General features: G+C 33.6%; 3 protein-coding genes and 1 long non-coding RNA gene across 4 annotated transcripts; 2 read left to right on the top strand and 2 right to left on the bottom strand.

Annotated features, from left to right (window-relative positions):
• Positions 1 to 1,292: 1,292 nt before the first annotated feature.
• Positions 1,293 to 2,280, bottom strand: LOC130654652 (uncharacterized). The gene is made up of 3 exons (XR_008984471.1): positions 2,024 to 2,280; positions 1,837 to 1,954; positions 1,293 to 1,497 (listed from the first exon to the last, which is right to left on the bottom strand). It is a non-coding gene; the product is annotated as an uncharacterized LOC130654652 (long non-coding RNA).
• Positions 2,281 to 3,896: 1,616 nt separating this feature from the next.
• LOC130654908 (uncharacterized) lies at positions 3,897 to 5,198 on the bottom strand. The gene is made up of 2 exons (XM_057457559.1): positions 5,038 to 5,198; positions 3,897 to 4,782 (listed from the first exon to the last, which is right to left on the bottom strand). Exon 2 carries the CDS (start codon positions 4,780 to 4,782, stop codon positions 4,171 to 4,173), a length of 612 nt encoding a protein of 203 aa, XP_057313542.1. The 5' UTR covers positions 5,038 to 5,198; the 3' UTR covers positions 3,897 to 4,170.
• Positions 5,199 to 14,074: 8,876 nt separating this feature from the next.
• Positions 14,075 to 16,255, top strand: LOC130655445 (uncharacterized). The gene is made up of 4 exons (XM_057458202.1): positions 14,075 to 14,941; positions 15,476 to 15,589; positions 15,737 to 15,890; positions 16,048 to 16,255. Exons 1-3 carry the CDS (start codon positions 14,887 to 14,889, stop codon positions 15,886 to 15,888), a joined length of 321 nt encoding a protein of 106 aa, XP_057314185.1. The 5' UTR covers positions 14,075 to 14,886; the 3' UTR covers positions 15,889 to 15,890; positions 16,048 to 16,255.
• Positions 16,256 to 16,943: 688 nt separating this feature from the next.
• LOC130655655 (procyclic form-specific polypeptide B1-alpha-like) lies at positions 16,944 to 17,877 on the top strand. Its single transcript, XM_057458434.1, has 4 exons — positions 16,944 to 17,104; positions 17,181 to 17,342; positions 17,468 to 17,622; positions 17,733 to 17,877. The coding sequence occupies exons 1-3, from the start codon at positions 17,050 to 17,052 to the stop codon at positions 17,611 to 17,613; spliced, it is 363 nt and encodes a 120-aa protein (XP_057314417.1). The 5' UTR covers positions 16,944 to 17,049; the 3' UTR covers positions 17,614 to 17,622; positions 17,733 to 17,877.
• Positions 17,878 to 18,303: the final 426 nt, after the last annotated feature.

Genomic DNA, 18,303 nt, shown 5'->3' with positions numbered 1-18,303 from the left:
CATTTGCAGATCCACCAGAATTTTCGCAATTTACACAATAAACTTTCACGTTTCGCGGTTTTCGAAACAAATTTCGCTTATCGATAAAAAAAGTTATTTTTCGCGTGAAAAAAACTTTCGCAAATGCGCAAAAAATATATATAATATCCATCCATGTGTCATTGATTTTTTTGATAACAACAAATTCCAGAAAGGGGCCTTAAATTTGATTGGAAAAAAAGATTTTTTTCGGGTGAAAAAAATAGCGTTTTTTAAATTGGTTAAATTATCTCTTGAAGCGGAATTTCTTTTGTTACTGTGGTTTGTTGTTTACATAATCAGTCTTTTTCTTATGACTATGACATAATCTACCTACAGGAATGAGTGTGCATGACCATTGTTATCAATGTAAAATCAAACGTCGTGCGGAAAGTGGTCACTTGACCCCATATTAACGATTAATTAGTGTCTGTAAGTCATACTAAAATAATTATAGGCAATAGGTGAACACTTTTGTAATCATATCCAAAATAGGCAACCATTTCTGATGTTAGGTTCCATTTTGTTTTACTGATTTTAATACGCTATGCTTTTTATATAGCTCAGAAAAAACACATACACTTTGTGGAAAAAAACGTGTAGTCTTATGATGTATCCTTATACGTGATACTGATCCGACTAAAACTGTCTACAGAAATTTTATTTTGTGCGAACTGCTGTGGTGTGAACTGCAGTATTTCGTTGTGTTCTACCTATAAGTTTGGACTTCTACTCCAGTCTTCATTCATGAGCTTATTTCACTGTTCACGTTAAATGTCCATACATTAAAAATTGTTTTAACACTTACGAAAACATAAAAGCTCCAAAATGTGGTTTTCAAAGCTTGGTTCTCACTATGGGTTAACGATGAGCTAAGGATGAGTTCAGTTGTGAGCTATGCAGGTACTTTTACGTTCACACTATGGGCTAAGGTCTTAGCGCGTCATATGCACTATGGTTAGCTCATCGTTAACCCATAGTGAAAACCAAGCTTAAAAAACAGAAATGACAATCATTGCAAAAAATATTAAATGGCTGATGTGTTGACTAGGTTGTGACCTTTTGGTATTTGTAGTCTGGTTAACAACCACAACGCTACTAAGAACAACAAAAGTTATTGCGTAATAATATTGATGAAAAACAATCGTCGTCTTCTATTTTCTCTAACGAATGTATTTTAACTGTAGTAAAATATTTTAACGCCGAAATAATATCTTGTCTATACATTTAGATGTTTGGAAGGGCTCGAAATTAAAATAACTAATTCAAAAATAAACAATTAGCAGGATAATTAAAATGCTACGTTACAAATAATACAATAAATATTTTATTCTTGTTTTAAATATATATTAAAGTCCGTTATAACTGAGGTTAAAGCAATAAACAATCTTCAAAGGAGATGTCAAGACTGCTGCAGAATTCCAAACACTCTGTCATATGAAGTTGGCAGTATCTCCCAAAATTGAAGGGTGCTGTTATCTAAAGAGTACCAAATACTTCTTTTATACGTCAGGAAGCCGCTTAAATTTTTCGGTAGTAGGGCGTGGTCAAAACATTCAAATACCCTGCATGCAGCAAAAAAAAGGGAAACTGAGAGAAAGCAAAAACAGAAACCTACAATCTTGGGTAGGAGAAAATTCGGTCAGAAAAGTGATGATCTTGAAGAAAACTCAATTTTTCTGGTCTTACCTTCACTATTTTTAACTTATTTTTCCTAAATATTTTCTTACAAAGCAATAGCTTTAAGTAAGCGGGTATAGGAACTGCTAAAGTTTCAATAGAGAAACAAAGAGTGCCTTAAAATTAAAAGTTCCGTACCTCGTTCCCTGATAAAGGCTTGCCACTAGAAACAACGAAAGTGTTTGTCGTTACGAAAAGACAGAATGCTAACAGCGCGATGGTCAAGGTGGTATTTTTCATTTTCGTTTTCTTTAAACTAAAGAAAATAAACAAATGATTCGTTTTTACTTTGCAAAGACACTTTATAATTTTTACGCTTCCTCACCTGAAGTTTTTGTTTCTTTGTTTTCTTCAATATGAAAATATATGAATCCGTTCTTGCCGTGACTGTTTCTAAGGGTTTTTCTAAGCTATCCTGTTTGAATGTGTACCAGCATTGGTATGTACTCTTCCGTGATGACAATGTTGGTTTCATTGAAAGTCCTTTTATACGTTTTCTTTGTGGACATAGTAGGAGGAAGAGAAACGAGGGGGCGATTGTGATATGTTGTAAATATTAAGTTTTCAAATCATGACTCAACGCTGTTGCTACTTTTTTTGGATATGCACCCAGGTGCCGTTCATCTCAACCACTGGAACTTTCTGCGCCGTTTTATTTACATGTAGATGACGTCAAAAATTGGTCATAAACGTTTTTGCTTTTATGTGTGAGAGTAATTCATATTTTTTTAAATTTTTTATTTTTGCATACGTAGGATCTAGAAAATGGCTTAATCATATTCGTTATTTAACAAAAAAGATATTTCGCGGCTATGTTGTTGTTTTTGTTGTACTGCTTTTTATTGTTTTCTAAACAGCCGATGTAAAAAAATAACCCTTAGAATACATCACGTTTGCTAAGTTTAAAGTGGGTTGTACAAATGTCGATTTCGTATTTAAATGCCAACAGCAGGATTGATGTTTTGATGCGCGAAATTGTATTAGAAGTTTCCAGACGTATGACAATAGAAGCGAACATAACCCATCATCAATTGCGTTGTTATATATGTATAAGGCAATATGAGAAAATTAAGTTTTGCAAAAGTTTATCTTTGGCTTTAACAGTGGAAGAATGTTTTTTAACGTAGGTCTAACCTTTGCATGAAAAAACGTTAGACGGGGAATTAATTTACTAGCGGCCAGTGCCAGCATGTCAGTGTAAAAAAATTCGTAAATCTTCGCACTTAGGTACAAAAATAACAATTTAAAGATTGTAAATTATCGCCTAGAAGAGCACTTATCCATTTTGAAACGACTCTCTTTTTTATTCAAAAATAGTTAGCTGCTTAAAACTTGAGTCGTGATTGTGGACTGAGAAAATTACTTTTTTTAATACTGTTGAGTGATCCATTTCATCCTCTTTATTATTTATGACAACCTCGATCTCAGGAGCTATTGCGGTCCAACTGTGCGCCGGTTTTTAGTCGATTTTTGTTCGGATATTTTCGTGACCTGCCGTCGACGAGTTACAAAAGAGAAAGAAAAATGGTCACACATACACATACTTTCCATGACACCTCGTAATCGTTTTTAAGTATTTACATAGATGTTGTATGACCATATTTGTACAAAGATAAATCTTGCCGCGTTTGCTTATTTTATCCTTTCTGCAACCTCTTCCCCAGGGCTTCTTTTTCGCTTTTGATTTCGCGCAAACACGCATATCCAGAAAGCAAAAAAGTAGCTGTGGGAACGTGATTGATCCTTGATTTAATATTCAAGCTCTAAAAGCCTAATTTTACTTTTGGTTCTAGTGGTTTTAATGAGTTATTTTGTAGTTTTTTTTTCATTTTCGTTATCATTCAAACAGCATACTACCCTCAGTAAAAATAAAACCATAACTAAAAAAACCTGCACGGATATAGACAGCATTATCCTCCAGATAGCTCTTAATATAAGCCTCGAGGTAAACTTTCGTGATGAGAAGGAATAGACAGTAGTAATCAACCTGTTGATGAACGATAAAAAAATCAGGGTCTCGGGTCTCGGGTATCAGTATCAGGGTCTTGGGTCTTGGGTCTTGGGTATCGTTGTCAGGGTCTCGGGTATCGGGTATCGGGTATCACATAGGGTATCGGGCCTCACTTTTCTCTATGGCGTTTATAAACAACTCAATGTTGGGCGCAAATGTTAGATGAAACAAAATAACACGCACAATGTATAACTAACTTTCAATATATTTACCCTATTCCTAATAATTGTATAAAACAATAAGAAGTAATGCGCATATTGTAGTTGTACTATCAAAAGAAATATTTTTACTTTGAACAAAAAGAAATTCACAACTGGTACTCAGATTCTCGTTAGGATAAGCCTCAACTGGGCCTTGGCACAAGGTTGAAGGAATTTAGAAATTGGTATTCAGGAAATGCAGCATTCAAGAATTTAAAGTTTTTAAGTTTTTAGATCTTTTGATATTATGACGTCATGAAACTATTTTTCCTCTTGTATAAAGAACGTTTTAAAGCCTTCCTGTTCTATTGGTGAGCCACAAGAACTTAGCCAACTAGAATCACTTTCCAAATAATTTCCCGTTTGTAGTGACGTATTATAAGGTGGGAGCTCGTAATCCACTATTATTGGTGTTCTTTGACACTCCTCCGTAGCGCTCATCTTCTTCGCACTGTCTTTATACAATGGCACAAAGAAGCCAAACGAAGCAGCCAATACACCGAAACTCACCATCACGATGCCAAAGATAATGAATAAGTCCTTATAGTATGCGTAATTTTCAACATCTTTTAACTTTTCAGTATAGGTACCATTTTTACCGATAGATTTATACAGGCCAGGTGTCATGAAGCCATATGTGATAGATAAAACGCCGACAATAATAAGAGCAAAGGAGATAGATATCACTAAACAGGAGCCTTTATTTTTAACACAATAATATGATAAGCATCTTGAAAACTGGGATTTTTTCTCCTTCAGATCATTTTCGTCGTTTTTATACATTCGATGATGATAAGTTCGCAAAATTCCAATCCTTTTATCTTCCGGAATTCCTTCGAAGAGTCGTGTTGCGTCTTCATGGTCGCCCTCCATCTAGAATGTAAAATAGTTTTTAAATATAGTTTGCTACGCTTCTAACATTTCTTTTTGTTATAAAAAAGTTTAAAAAAAATTGGGGTAGTACGAAGTTGAAAGTAAAACTTAAAAAACATCTGTTGACGAGAGAGACACGTTGCGTTAATAAAATGTAAAAATTAAAATAAAATAAGAAGCTCATTTTGTTTTGTTTAAGTTTAAGTTTAGAAAATGAAAAATAAAAAGTAATGAATGAAATCAGTTTCAACTTACATCTTAACACAACTTTTTCTTTTGAACGAAAAATTTTCACGAAATTCAAACAGCCATTATAGATTCTTCAATGAAAAACACTTAAAAGAGAAAACAAAGAAAAAATATGTTATCTAGCGAGGAAGTTATTTCCTTCAAAATAAAACGTGTTGTGTATTGAAGAATATAATGTTTACTGTTTTTTAACAAGAACTTCATTTAACATTTATTTGAATTTTTAAAAATTATTGTAAGATTATAATGTGGCTGCGAAATTTTCGCTGTTATGTTTTTCTTTATAGTTATGCATCCTGGAGATACCGATGTTATGATATTTCTTAAAACGGTATAAATACGCATGCGCATCTGTTGCCAAGCAACTTTCCCCTTTGTTACAAACGTATTTTTATGCGTCCTGTATCTGTTACGTACTCTGTTTTCTCAAATGATACGCTCCTACATACTTCTTTTTATACAAAACTTGCTAAGTGGTTTTGGAATTGCTTTTTAAAAGAGGTGTGACTGTTTTTCAAAAATACCTAAAAAATTATTTTCTATTATTTTACTTATCAAATTCTATATTTCTTAAAGATGCGAATATTATTAATTGCGTAGTAACCACCCCGGGATTTTTATATTTCCCTGGGCATCAAATGGCGTGTACAAATTAAAAGTTGTTAAACTAAACTCGTTTCCAGCTCCTGTTGCATCTTCTTCTTAAAAGAGAGAAAACATGAGTTGAGAATGAGGTTGGTGTTGAATAATATATGCTACTTCCTGAGAAGTGTAAAAACGTGGGTAAACTTTTTTTTTATTGCTTATTATAATAAGACTTGTACCCAGACTTTTCTTTGTCTGACATAGCTTTTTTCTCCAGACAACTAATTTTATCGGTTCATAACATATCATATAGGCGTGTTATTTCCTATTAATTTTGCAATTTAAAAAACTTCGTTACTTAGAAGGCGGACATAATTTTTTCAATCGATAAATATTTTTGTGTGAGTAAAAAGAGTAAAACCCTTGAAAATTTCGTAAGGTAAAATAAAAAAAAGCGCGCTCGAGTTTCTATTTCACCGATTCAGGGTGGTAATCATTTGGCATACTTTCTTTGTTTCCTGTACACGGAAACGAGATTCATTCAATTAGACCTAAGAATAAACCCAGGCCAATGTTACAAGAAAACAGCACTTATGTCGCGAGTTATTCGGTGATCACGTGATCTGCTGTGTGAGCTCGGCTGCTGTGCAGTTGTTACAAGCTAATGGTGACGTAAAGGGATCGAGGCCGCCTTCTAACAGGAAGAAGTGATTTTACGTGCGATGTAAAAAGTGAGCTTTATTAAGTTGTATATATAAGAAGAAGAGTATATAGAACCATTTGTGAGTAATTATTGTCGTGACTCGACGCAAGATCCCGACAGTTATACTAGGCTCATCACCACCATGGAGGTATTAACCCCCATGTCTCCACTTAGTAAGCAAAATATTTCGCCTGTGGAGATAAGCTTGACGAGGCATATGATTGAGAGTGAGATGAAAAGTAACCGCAAGAGCCTGTTTTAATAAGACACTTTTCTTCCGACCGCGCTTTCAAAAAAGTTTGGATGTCAATAAAATATTTTTTATCCATATCTATATATATAATTTATCATTTACATTCATGCTGCGGTGACATGATGCAAGTGTTGACCAACACCAATCCAAACGCAACACCTTCAACAACACAGCAACAACCACTATTTTTAAAGTTTTAGAAGTTTTGTTTTTTTCGCAATATAATTTTGCCTCCATTCGTCACATGACCGGCCAGGTCAAGGATTTTGTTCAGGCCGTCCAAATATAGAAAGCCTAAAAAGGTCTGGTGACAAGGTTAAGGGAGGTGTTAGAGGACGCAATGAGAAACACATACTTTATTCAGGCGCAGAAAAGTACTGAACATCAAATTAAAGTTAAAGAATGAATAACAAAAACTACAGCATGCATCGGTAAAACGAGCGTCGTTAAATGTTATGAGTTCAACCCAAGCTTCAGTTAACTTTTAAGTGAGTATACTAGAAACTACGTTTTCACCCAATCACACTGTTTTTCTATTTTCTCTAAAATTACACTAAATCTTGTAAATTCAATATACTTCTGGCTTGAGATCAGTCAATCCTCGACGATCCTATGAACTATTCTTACGTGAAAAAACCCTGGGGACAAGTTTGAAGATCTCTCGAAGATTTTACGCTGAACTAACCCCAAACAAAGGGCTTGTAGTATATTCTGATATCAGATGAAATGCGAATGGACTCATATAAAAACGGTACAAGCCCTGGTTTCGAAATTGAGCTCATAGTCCAGGAGCTACCAACGGATCTTTTCATGTCATTTTTCTCAGAAGGTTTAATAGTCTCAATCTATTAGGTCAGTATTTAAAATTGCTTTGTCAGACAGAGTTTTTAGGGTTCTTCTAGGTTCCAGAGACCAAAATATATCACTCAAAAAGACCCTAATTCATGTCATAAGCCTCATGATTAAAACTTTGTATGTAAGTAGTATTATCTTGTGATAACAAAAATACAAAACCTAACTAAAATTTTGGTTCCTAGGCCATGTTAGACAACTAACAAAGCACTATAAAAAAGGCTTGTTTTCATGTCATGAGTCTCATGGCTTAAATTTCTCAGGTGAGTAGTACTTATACCTCTTTAACTTTGTAAATCACGAAATAAAATGACTTTATTTTTAGAGATTACTCTAAATAATATTGAGTATATTGAGAATATATTGAGAATGTATAAGAATATATAATACTAGTCGTTAGCCCGTGGAAAATCCACGGGTTCGCCCGTCGCAGCTAAGCTACCATTTTGCGTGACAGACAGACAGACAGACGTATACGGGCATTATAATATAGATTGTGAATTGCTTTGTACAGTTTTTAAAATAGTTTTTTAACATACTCTTGCATTTTTCTGGTGTTACAGACGAGCTGTATTTTATATCATAGGAGTTACTTTTCGTCTCTTCTCTTAATACACAATTTACTATAAAAAACTTTTTGTCTCTTTAGGTAAATCTTGTGTATTACATCATGGTGAGGGAAGTAGAGATGGAGTGATTACATTATTTAAAGCTGATACATTGGATAAATGCAACAGTGTTCTCACTATTAAAAAATCAAAAAATCTCAAGTACAATAATGTGATCCTTTCTGATCGTAGACAATGTTAAAGGTTTCCATATTGCATTTTATCGCCGATTTACAGCAATCGGAAAGTATTTTGGACAAGAAAATGCCCTCTTCTTCTACGACCTACGTAACCAGGTCACTGGTCCCTAAACTGGAATCACTTTCTGCTACAAAAATCATGCATATTTTGCTCGAAGAAAGGCAAAACACATAACAATACAAAACGAAAGTTAGTGTCAGCTGAAACAAATGAATCTGAAAGTAATATGAAGACAATGCTGTGTTATTAGATGACACGAAAATTCTCGCGAAATTAGGAGATATAAACTTTATTTCAAAAGAAATTCAATATCATGCTGTATGTCGAACAAGGTATCAAACTAAAGCTCAACAATCAAAACCTGGGAAGAAACAAGGTGGAGAATCTTCAGAATGGCATCGTTCAAGATTTATACATGCTGATTTATTCAAGTCAATTTGTGATATGATAGAAATCCAAGTTGTAACTGAAGTCGAAATCTATCTGATGAATGATTTGAATAATTACTGCATTGCTTTGTTATCTGAGAACATAAAGGAAAAAGACCCACGCACTACATCAACAACTCAAGGTTAGGAAGTAAAGCTGCTGCAACATTTCAAAGAAAGAATCTGTATTCAGAAAGGTAAACAAAGAGAGGTTATCTACTTTTCAGCAGAAATCAAGATGCTGAAGAAGCTCTACGAAAAGAACATTCACTGAAATCAAAACTGGCCACAAAACTTGTACTCACTCTTCAGGGCATGATTGCAGAAGCAGAACACAATCCATTACCGACGTCAAATCTATATTTGAGCCATATTTTGTCTGGTGAGGTTAATGTTCCTGATGAAGTTTTGCAGTTCTTCACATATCTAATCACAGTCGAACAAGTCAGTCCCTGAGTAAGCAGAGAAGAGTAAGATCTAGAAGTGAAGATGTTGTGTTAAGAACTACATTTGGAAGAAAGAAACCATAAAAGCATCTAAAACTCGGATTGGTAATGAAAAATTAGTGTGGCATTAAAAAGGTGATTAAAATGTTAAATCGCTACGGTCATTGTGTCAGTTATAGCACTGTGGAAGAATTAGAAACAGATCTTACTTATTTTTTTAGCTTGTCAGGAATCTAAAATTTCACCCCGTGAGATGAAGTTGTGACCTGATTATTGTACAGGATTGGCATTTGAAAATTATGATCGCTTTGTAGAAACCTTGAGTGGTAAAGATTCTCTCCATAACACTGTCGGTATAGCTTATCAAAGTATGGATAACAATGCACATAAAGAAGATGAAATTCAACACACATCAGAAGAACCTAGTATAAGTAACAAAATTGGACCAACAGTCAGCAACTCAAATGTGATTAAGTGTTCAAAGATACGACAACGCACGTTCGAGGCAACTGGATTAGATATTGAGCTGTATCATAAAAAGCCAAAAATAACCAATCGTACTTTGTTACCGCTTGATAATTTGACAAGAACTTATGTTACTGATTCTTTTTCTTCTTCACGCTTCATAGATATGTTATGGATGGCTGAGGTATCTTTTTCCAATCTGAGACACCGATGTGGGTAGGATAGAATTCATTCTACTCCAAAGACTCTGAAGCTACAAAACAGATTTGGTACTTGCCTCAGATTAACCTATCACCTACATCATGTGCTGCTGTGAAAGAAACGCTGAATAGATCTCAAACAATGGCTACAGGATGTGATGGAAAAAACATTGCTGTAGCCTATGATTTAGCAATTGCAAAGATGGGGTTAGAAATACAGACGGAAGAAGCATTAACCTTTGATAATGTTTTTGTAGCATTTGGTTCCTTTCATATAAAAATGTCCTTTTTTGGGTGTCATTAAGAAATACATTGCAGAATCAGGTTCATACTTGCTCAATAAATGTCATATAATTAAAAAAGGATCCCTTACATCATTTTTATCTGGGAAAGGGTACGAAAGAAGCAAAAGGGTTCACCAACTTTTAGCTCTAGCGATTGAAAATTTGCATTTCGAAGCATTTCAGCTGACATTGGAAAAAGAAGAACTTCTAGTTACTGAAGATTTGAAAACATGTCTTGTATCCAATAAATGTACACGAGAGCTATCAGAAAGTGATATCTCTGAAGAAGGTGAAACTCTGTTGAAAAAATACCAAGCTTTTGTTCAAGACACTGCATATGGTCACCACGGTTTAACTGCACAGTAATGGATGGGATATATTGAAATGCTGCATCTTTATCATGAATTTGCTAGAATTTTCGAACAGGTAATCTAGACCTATACATATACTGTCTACCTAGGTTAGCAAGTTACTTCTTCACTTTTAATCATCACAATTGTGCTTGTTGTTACGTTTGTTATCTACCATGATAATCTTCTAAAGATAAAGGAAACACATCCAGAGGTTTATAAAGATTTCCAAAATGGTTGTTTTGCTTTGAGACGTACTTTAAAATCGTTTTAAAGTCTTCCAATAGATTTGATATCAGAACAAACAGTGAATGCAGATGCGGCTTGTCAACGAAGTGAAATATCAGCCTTGACCAATTCCATATCCGCCAGACAGCGTCGGGCACAAAGCCATTCCCTGAGAGTTACTGCTTTTTCGAAAGTATTTGAATAGTTGGCAAAGCTGTGTGTTAACTGATGCTTCACTTGATGATCCATTATCATTCGATTGGGTGATGCATGGTGAAAGCTATGAATTAAAGTGGTTTGATGGAGATGTTGCTCTCAAAATCGTTGATGACATGAAGGGTAAGTTTTCGTCATAATTGTCATATTGAAATTATAAAGCAGTTGTCATGTTGTGATGAAATATGAGCGAAATCTGTTTGTATCAAGCTGTTGGTATTTTACTATAACTGGATCACAATCATTTCAAAGTACGTCATTTTTAGAGTTTGACGACGAAGAGCAAGAAGATGCTTACGACAGTGAAACACATTATGGACAAACAACGTTTTTTTTTTACATTGCTCCAACGTCTATACAACATTAAAAAACGTTGTTTGACTATGATATGATTAATAAGATCTACTTTAGCAACCTAAAAATAAAAATAAAAAACTTGAAATCTCCATTCTTTTTTCAGGAAAAACGAAAAAATGACGATGTTCACAAGATGCTAAATCTGCTATATGTAGATCTGATGATTTGCCAATCACGCCTCTCATATGATTTTTGCCTTCGTTCATTTTACTTTAACCTAAAACCAAAATTCGATGTAAGATTTGTTTTTTTGCATTTGAAGCTGTTAGTACTACTTACCTGACAAGGTTCAGCCATATAAGCCTTATAAAGTAAAAATCGCTCTATATTCATACCTTTCTTTGTGGGGGGGGGATCTGACTAGGACTTGGAACCCAAATTTAATGTTAGAATTGTGTTTTTTGTGTTCGTAGGATTTAGTACTACTCACTTGAAAAGTTTCAGTCATCAGGCTTATGGGATGAAAACAACACTATTGTGATACCTACTTGTTGGGGGTCTGACTTGGACTTGGAACCCAAATTTTTTGTTAGATTTGTATTTTTTGTGTTTGCAGGTATAAGTACTACTCACCTGAGAAATTTCAGCCATGAGACTCATGACATGAAAACAAGCCTTTTTTATAGTGCTTTGTTAGTTGTCTGACACGGCCTAGGAACCCAAATTTTATGTCAGATTTTGTATTTTTGTTATCACAAGATAATACTACTTGTATACAAAGTTTTAATCATGAGGCTTATGACATGACTTAGGGCCTTTTTGAGTGATATATTTTGGTCTCTGGAATCTAGAGAAACCCTTAAAACTCTGTCTGACAAAGCAATTTTAAATACTGACCTAAAAAACAATAGATTGACACTATCAAACCTTTTGAGGAAAATGACATAAAAAGATCCGTTGGTAGCTCCTGGACTAATTTTTTAAAATATTGTTGATTTTAAGGAGTTTTTTAAGCCTGAATATCTTACGAAGAGAATTTTAATCAATAAATTAATGTATGCAAAGATAATTTTTAACCCTGTTTGGTATGGGCTGTTTTAGACCTTAAAAGCATGAAGAAGGACATAAAGTGCTGCTGTCCATAACTTCTGACAGAGTTATAGTATTATAGTATCACACAAAAGAAATAAGTTACCTCAACTATTTTTTGCTGATGTCAGCATATTTTGTGTGACGTCATCAGAGATTCTAAAATCGAGAGAAATACCTATACCTATCCAAATCGCGTTGTGGAAAATATTTTGCCATTCTGTTTTGACTTTTTGTAAGCAATATAAATATTTTTCGGTTATTGCGCATAAAAGAGGCTAAGACTAACAAAATCCTGAACAACTATTTTATTTATCAAATTAAAATCGTGCAAATCGAGGAAAGCGGATTTCCTAGGTGGCACTTTGTGAAATTTTCATATTCATATTATCATTAAATGAGAACTTATAGTCTTCTCTATCGTAAAGAGTTTATTATGGTAGTTTTGAGCAATGTCTAATAATTCGTGATGTAATCAACAGGTAGAGTCAAAAAATTTGGAAAATATCCCAGCCAGAACAATATTTGAAGTCACAAAGTTTCATAGCTAATGTGCAAGTAATTGAAAAGATATGTAATCTCAATGTAATCTCAAATAATAAATAAAATACAGTTAGTACCAAGGGCGCAGTTATTAAATATCCAAATTTTGACAGTAAAAGTTCCCGATAATCTATTGATTTAAACTAAAAATGAAAGTGACTGTATAAAATTTTCTTATTATCACAAAAAAATGCTCGATCATGTTTTATCACCTTTTGTCAAAATAAGACTTCATATAAGCATCCATTCATCTGGTAAAGGGGATAGTAATGATAGGGGGCTTGTTGAATTACGGGCGCTTATTTATTAAACTTTTTTGATACTTCCAGGGAGGGAGAAAGTTAAAAGATGCTGGGTGCTACTCGGAATCCTTACCATGAACAACAAAGCCATTTATGATGAAACGAATAGTACTTTTTTCACGTTTTTCTTGTTCATAACTTTCTCCTACCTGCCCACATCCGTTTTTATCAAAATAGCAAAATTTTCAATTTAACAAATCACTTATTTTTTTGGATTTTTGGCAGATGAGTTAAAGTTAGTTAACATTTTAATTTTGTTTTTATTCTGGCTATAAAACTAATTGAATAAAACTAAATGATTAAGAATTGTTTTAGAAAGCGGAAAAATGGTGTGCTGTGTCCACGAGACAAAAATTTCAACTTCTGACATGGATGAATCCACATGTACAAGTCATTCAGACTCTCCTTTTTGTCAGTGTATATGCCCTGACTTCTGTTTGTCCGCTGTGACTTCATAAAAGAGTGCCAACCTGTCAGACATTATGTTATAATATTCAATCATGCGTACCCAATCATCCTACCACGCAGAAATCGCGGAAAATATTTGTCTTTTTGATATACAGGATATTGGCAAATTATACACGATTTTTGTTTTTAACCGCATAAATTTACAGAATGAAAATAACTATTTTGATTATAAAAGAATTTCACTCTGTTTGCAATACAATAGTCCTTCGTAGACTTGTGATAACTATAATATAATTTTGAAGTTGATATTTAACCAAAGCAATGCAAGGAAATAAAATTCAAGGAACTATAAAATTCACAGAACTTAAAAGTCAAATTATTTATGATACAAGTTGTAGCCTTTTTAATGTGTGTATTACATGAGGAAGCTTCCTGTAAAACACGTGTAGCTATCACAGGTCACAGTCACCTTGTCATTGTTAAGGAAACGTTACAAGAATTCGCTTCCTAAGATATTTATTTTAATTAATTAATTTATTTCATTGTTTTGTAGAACATTAAAATACTGCTGAATCATGGTGGTGAAGGAAAATCGGGAAAACACGATAATTATGCGGATTTCTTAATAACAGGAAAGCTCTAAAGCGATCATATATGCCATTATTTTTAAAAAACAATTTATGGTTCTGATTTTGGATATGTTTTAACACCCAACTTACATTAAGGTGTTGCATGCAATTTTAAAAGCAGGACGAATTGTTTACAAGTGGATAAGTCGCACTAAATATCATAGACCTATTTTTGTCATCGGTCGAACATTGTCGTTATCGGCAGAACATTGTCGTTATCAAACCGAATATTTTCCTTATCAAAACAAACATCATCGTCTCTTAAGATTTATTAAGCTACGCCAGGGCGACATATATTGCTAAGGTAGAATCCCAGAATCTTTGATAATGTAAAAACATTATTTTGATCGGTTCATGTTCTTAGAAAAATTTTATTTTTTGTGATCAACAATAAAAAATATTGTCTGTATTTTCAACTTTTGGAGAAGCTATTGTACGATAAAGATAGAGGAAAAAGATATTTCTGAGCGATTCATGTATCTATATTTAGAGCAATAATATATGCAGTAATACTTTCCTTTTAACAGGGAAAAGATATTGAAAAACTAATTTTTCTATCCGTCACGGAATATTGTTACAAATAAAAACTGTATCCAATCCTATTTGACTAATCACTGTGGTTTTCTTAATTTCTTTTTTGCACTGTCATTTCTTTCCTGACAATTTCGTATTTGCTATAAAAGCCCTTGCACAGAAACAAAGGATTCACTTGAGCTGTATGTAACTGTGGTACTTGTAACTTTTCACACAACAGCTTTGTCAGCCATTATGAAGAGCGTATTTATTATTGGGATTGTTTGCTTCTTGCTTATCTCAGCTTTCGGTAAGTTGCTTATCATCGCTTATATGTTTACTGTACTAAAGAGGTCACAGCCTCGTGCCCAAACATCCCAGTATGATATTTTTATGAATTTCTCCCCAGACTTATTTGCTTTTTAACGGCGCTATTGTTAAGGCACTGGATCGAGTTTTATATTTTTAGGTTAATATTAAATACCTACTGCACAAAATGAAATGAACACGCAATTAATTATATATTGGCGCCCCATGGTTTGTTTTGACATTCCAAAGCGTAGTATTTCATATTAACAAGAATTGTAAAATTTTTGGCTTTCATTTTCATTCATTCTGTAATATGAATTCCAATGTAACTAGTCCAAAAAAGAGCCAAACATGTTATTGATAATTCAAAACAACCTCGTTCCCAGGGCATTTTTCCTTTTTTGTTGTTAGCTCCTCTGTAAAAGAGCCTGGGTACGAGGTTGTAAGAAATAAATTTCTTATTGCATTTAAAGCATCTTTTCTCATCATTCTTATACACTTCCATTTGAATTGAAATTTTGAGTTTTTATTATAGCTGAACCTATACCGGAAAGCGAAAAGTACTATGAAAAAAGTGGAAATAGCACAGGATCTCATGATTGGTCAGATTCTGAACCAGAGGGAGAAACGAAGGCTGAGCCCGAAGTTGGTAAGCACAGATAGTATTAACTGGCGAATTAATCTTCGAGGAATGCCACTAAACTAAAACATTTTATTTAAGATTCTATTTTAAAGAAGAGGAGTATTGAATAAAATTTCTATTTCGTTTCATCTGTTTTGACCATTTGTTTTTCAGAACCTGAAGTTGTGTATGGTGTCCTAGGCGCATTGCTTGCCTGCTTCGTTATTGTGTCTATCCTGTTTTTCTTACTGTGGAGACAAGCCAAAAGCATGGTTGAACAAACGGGGGCCAATAAATTGCCATCAAAGGCTTATCCAATGGCTTAATGGTAAGATAGCTCACTTGCTTAAAAAAAACTAGGCTGTAGAACACTCCTTAGCGTAAAAATATGTTTTATTTGGTAAATTTTTGTTTTTTTGTTTTTTTTGTTTGTTTGTTTGTTTGCTTGTTTGTTTGTTTGTTTACCTTGGCTTTATTTGTTTTAGCTCTACACAATTCCACCGGACGGAGCCTGGATATTTAACCATTTTTTTCTAATTATTATTGCATGTAAATATGTAACAAAAAATAAAGTTCAAAATTCATTCATACGTACTTTGTTTTTCTTAACCCTGTGCGAAGCTGAAATATCAAGAACAAAAAAGGAACAGCTAAATTTTCATGTTATCAATATCTTCGAGTGTAAAACTTTACAAGAAATATTGGTTTAGATTTAAGATTTAATCTTCTTTTATTTTTGGCCCGAAACCTTTTTTCCTGTATGAGGTGTAAATATATTCTCTTTGACGTCTTTTGATTCCAAAAAAGGGGGGACTATGCTTTCTATTTCTAATTTCCTTTTTACACTGAGTCCTCCAAGTATGAAAGTAATTGAATTTAGTGATGTTTCACCTGATAAAAACGTATATTGTTTTGTGAATATCATTGGTATGGAATGCTGTTTTGTAACCATGGAAACGTGTATGCAATAATATGCAGTGTCATGCACATACACGCATATTTCCATTACGACAGAGTTCAATTTGAAAACATTTTGATCGAAAAGTATTAATTAAGAATGGAATTTTTTGGAATAAAAAAGGGTCTTAAGCATATTGAATAATGTGCGATAAAGTTAGAACATAAAAAAACAACGTTTGAAAATTATTTTGACTTGGGAATTAATACTTAAAGTCTATAACACATTTCTTTCACTTTCGTCGCGATAGCAAAACAAAGTAATTAGCCAATCAGCTTAATAAGTGGGATAATCAGGGAACCGTTATTATTTTTTGCAAAGTCACTGCAGTCAGTACATGTCTTTCAAATAAATCATTAAACGAACAGCTTATGTGGCTATAGATAAAAAATGCATTGTTTCGTCATAAATTATGCATAAAAAGTTTTCATCCCAGTTAAAAAAAGGCCATTCATGCAGTTGCAGCCGAGTACGATAAGGAAAAGACGTTTTCAGTTGCGCTAAATATTTTTGTATCAAACTTGAAAACATGAAGAATTTATTTGTGTTTGGATTTCTTTGCGTATTGGCTGTTTCAACCTTCGGTAAGTCGCTTTGTCCTTTTAGCTTTATGTTTAGTTTATGAGGATTAATGTTAACCTTTACGTCTTGCACTTTTAGCCCAAATAACGAGCCCAGAACCAACTACTGAACCAGCTTCTGAACCAACTACTGAACCAGCTTCTGAACCTGAATCGACATCGACATCGGAGCCTGAATCGACATCGGAGCCTGAATCGACATCGGAGCCGGAAGGTGAAACAAAAGCTGAGCCCGAAGTTGGTAAGTTTACTTTGCTTTGTTTACTTTTCAGCTTTGCAATTTTTAAGAAATGGCTGCATACAAAGGTACTGTCAATAATTTTTATCTGCTACCATTTTTGATTTTTATACTTTTACTTGTTTTAGAACCCGAAGTTGTGTATGGTATTCTAGGAGCTTTGCTTGCCTGTTTTGTCATCATCTCGATTTTGTTCTTTTTCTTATGGAGACAAGCAAAAAGCGTTCAGTTTACTGGTGATAAAGCTATACCAGTAAAAAATTACATGGCTTAAGAAATCTAGGTAAGTTAACAAACAGAAAAGATATTCGTTTCTAATGTCACACTGTTATTAGAAAAACTGTTTCATTCCAACGAAATTCATTAATTTTTAAAACGGTTTTTATTTTTTAGACATGATTCTTCATATCCACCAAATTCGACGGACGCTTCTCGTAAAGTTTTTTATTAATATTTTTTAATAATTCATAATTACATTTGTCATAATTTATTGTATATAAATATAAATACTAAAAAAAAGTTCATCATTCATTCGTAACGCATCTGATTTTTTTATCATTTCGAGAACTTGTCCCCAGTGCTTTTTAAGATTTTAAAGACCTTCAGAGATTTCACAAGTGGAAGTGGTTGGCAATAATGAAGCAGCTCAAACAGAGACCTTCCTCATAATATTAGATGCCACACTTTTTTTCCTTACTCTTGAAAAGTGGATATGAAAGATAAGGATAAGAGTGTTATATGGAATTTAGGTCTTCCAAAAGATATGAGTGTTATATCTTGTTCAAATGTTATCACAGGTTTCTCACTAGTTGCAGCCTACATTTATGTAACAACAATTTTTTTTCTTCTTTTTATCGCGATATCAGCAGATCAGGAAATTTAAATGTTGGCCAGACTTCCTCGTTGGGCTAATTATTGAACCTCGATTATTTCTAATACATTTGACAAGAAATAATAACAATAT

Source organism: Hydractinia symbiolongicarpus, chromosome 8 (genome assembly GCF_029227915.1).
Source record: "Hydractinia symbiolongicarpus strain clone_291-10 chromosome 8, HSymV2.1, whole genome shotgun sequence".
Lineage (NCBI taxonomy): Eukaryota > Metazoa > Cnidaria > Hydrozoa > Anthoathecata > Hydractiniidae > Hydractinia > Hydractinia symbiolongicarpus.
This window is presented reverse-complemented; position numbering and strand designations above follow the sequence as displayed.

What these genes read in the sequence shown, in the direction of transcription:
- LOC130655655 (XM_057458434.1), top strand. Translation starts at nt 17,050, where the DNA reads ATGAAGAATTTATTTGTGTTTGGATTTCTTTGCGTATTGGCTGTTTCA. An exon ending in ATTGGCTGTTTCAACCTTCG is followed by an intron (nt 17,105 to 17,180) that starts GTAAGTCGCTTT and finishes TTGCACTTTTAG; the next exon opens with CCCAAATAACGAGCCCAGAA. An exon ending in AAAAGCTGAGCCCGAAGTTG is followed by an intron (nt 17,343 to 17,467) that starts GTAAGTTTACTT and finishes TACTTGTTTTAG; the next exon opens with AACCCGAAGTTGTGTATGGT.
- LOC130655445 (XM_057458202.1), top strand. Translation starts at nt 14,887, where the DNA reads ATGAAGAGCGTATTTATTATTGGGATTGTTTGCTTCTTGCTTATCTCA. An exon ending in CTTGCTTATCTCAGCTTTCG is followed by an intron (nt 14,942 to 15,475) that starts GTAAGTTGCTTA and finishes TTTTTATTATAG; the next exon opens with CTGAACCTATACCGGAAAGC. An exon ending in GAAGGCTGAGCCCGAAGTTG is followed by an intron (nt 15,590 to 15,736) that starts GTAAGCACAGAT and finishes TTTGTTTTTCAG; the next exon opens with AACCTGAAGTTGTGTATGGT.
- LOC130654908 (XM_057457559.1), bottom strand. Translation starts at nt 4,782, where the DNA reads ATGGAGGGCGACCATGAAGACGCAACACGACTCTTCGAAGGAATTCCG.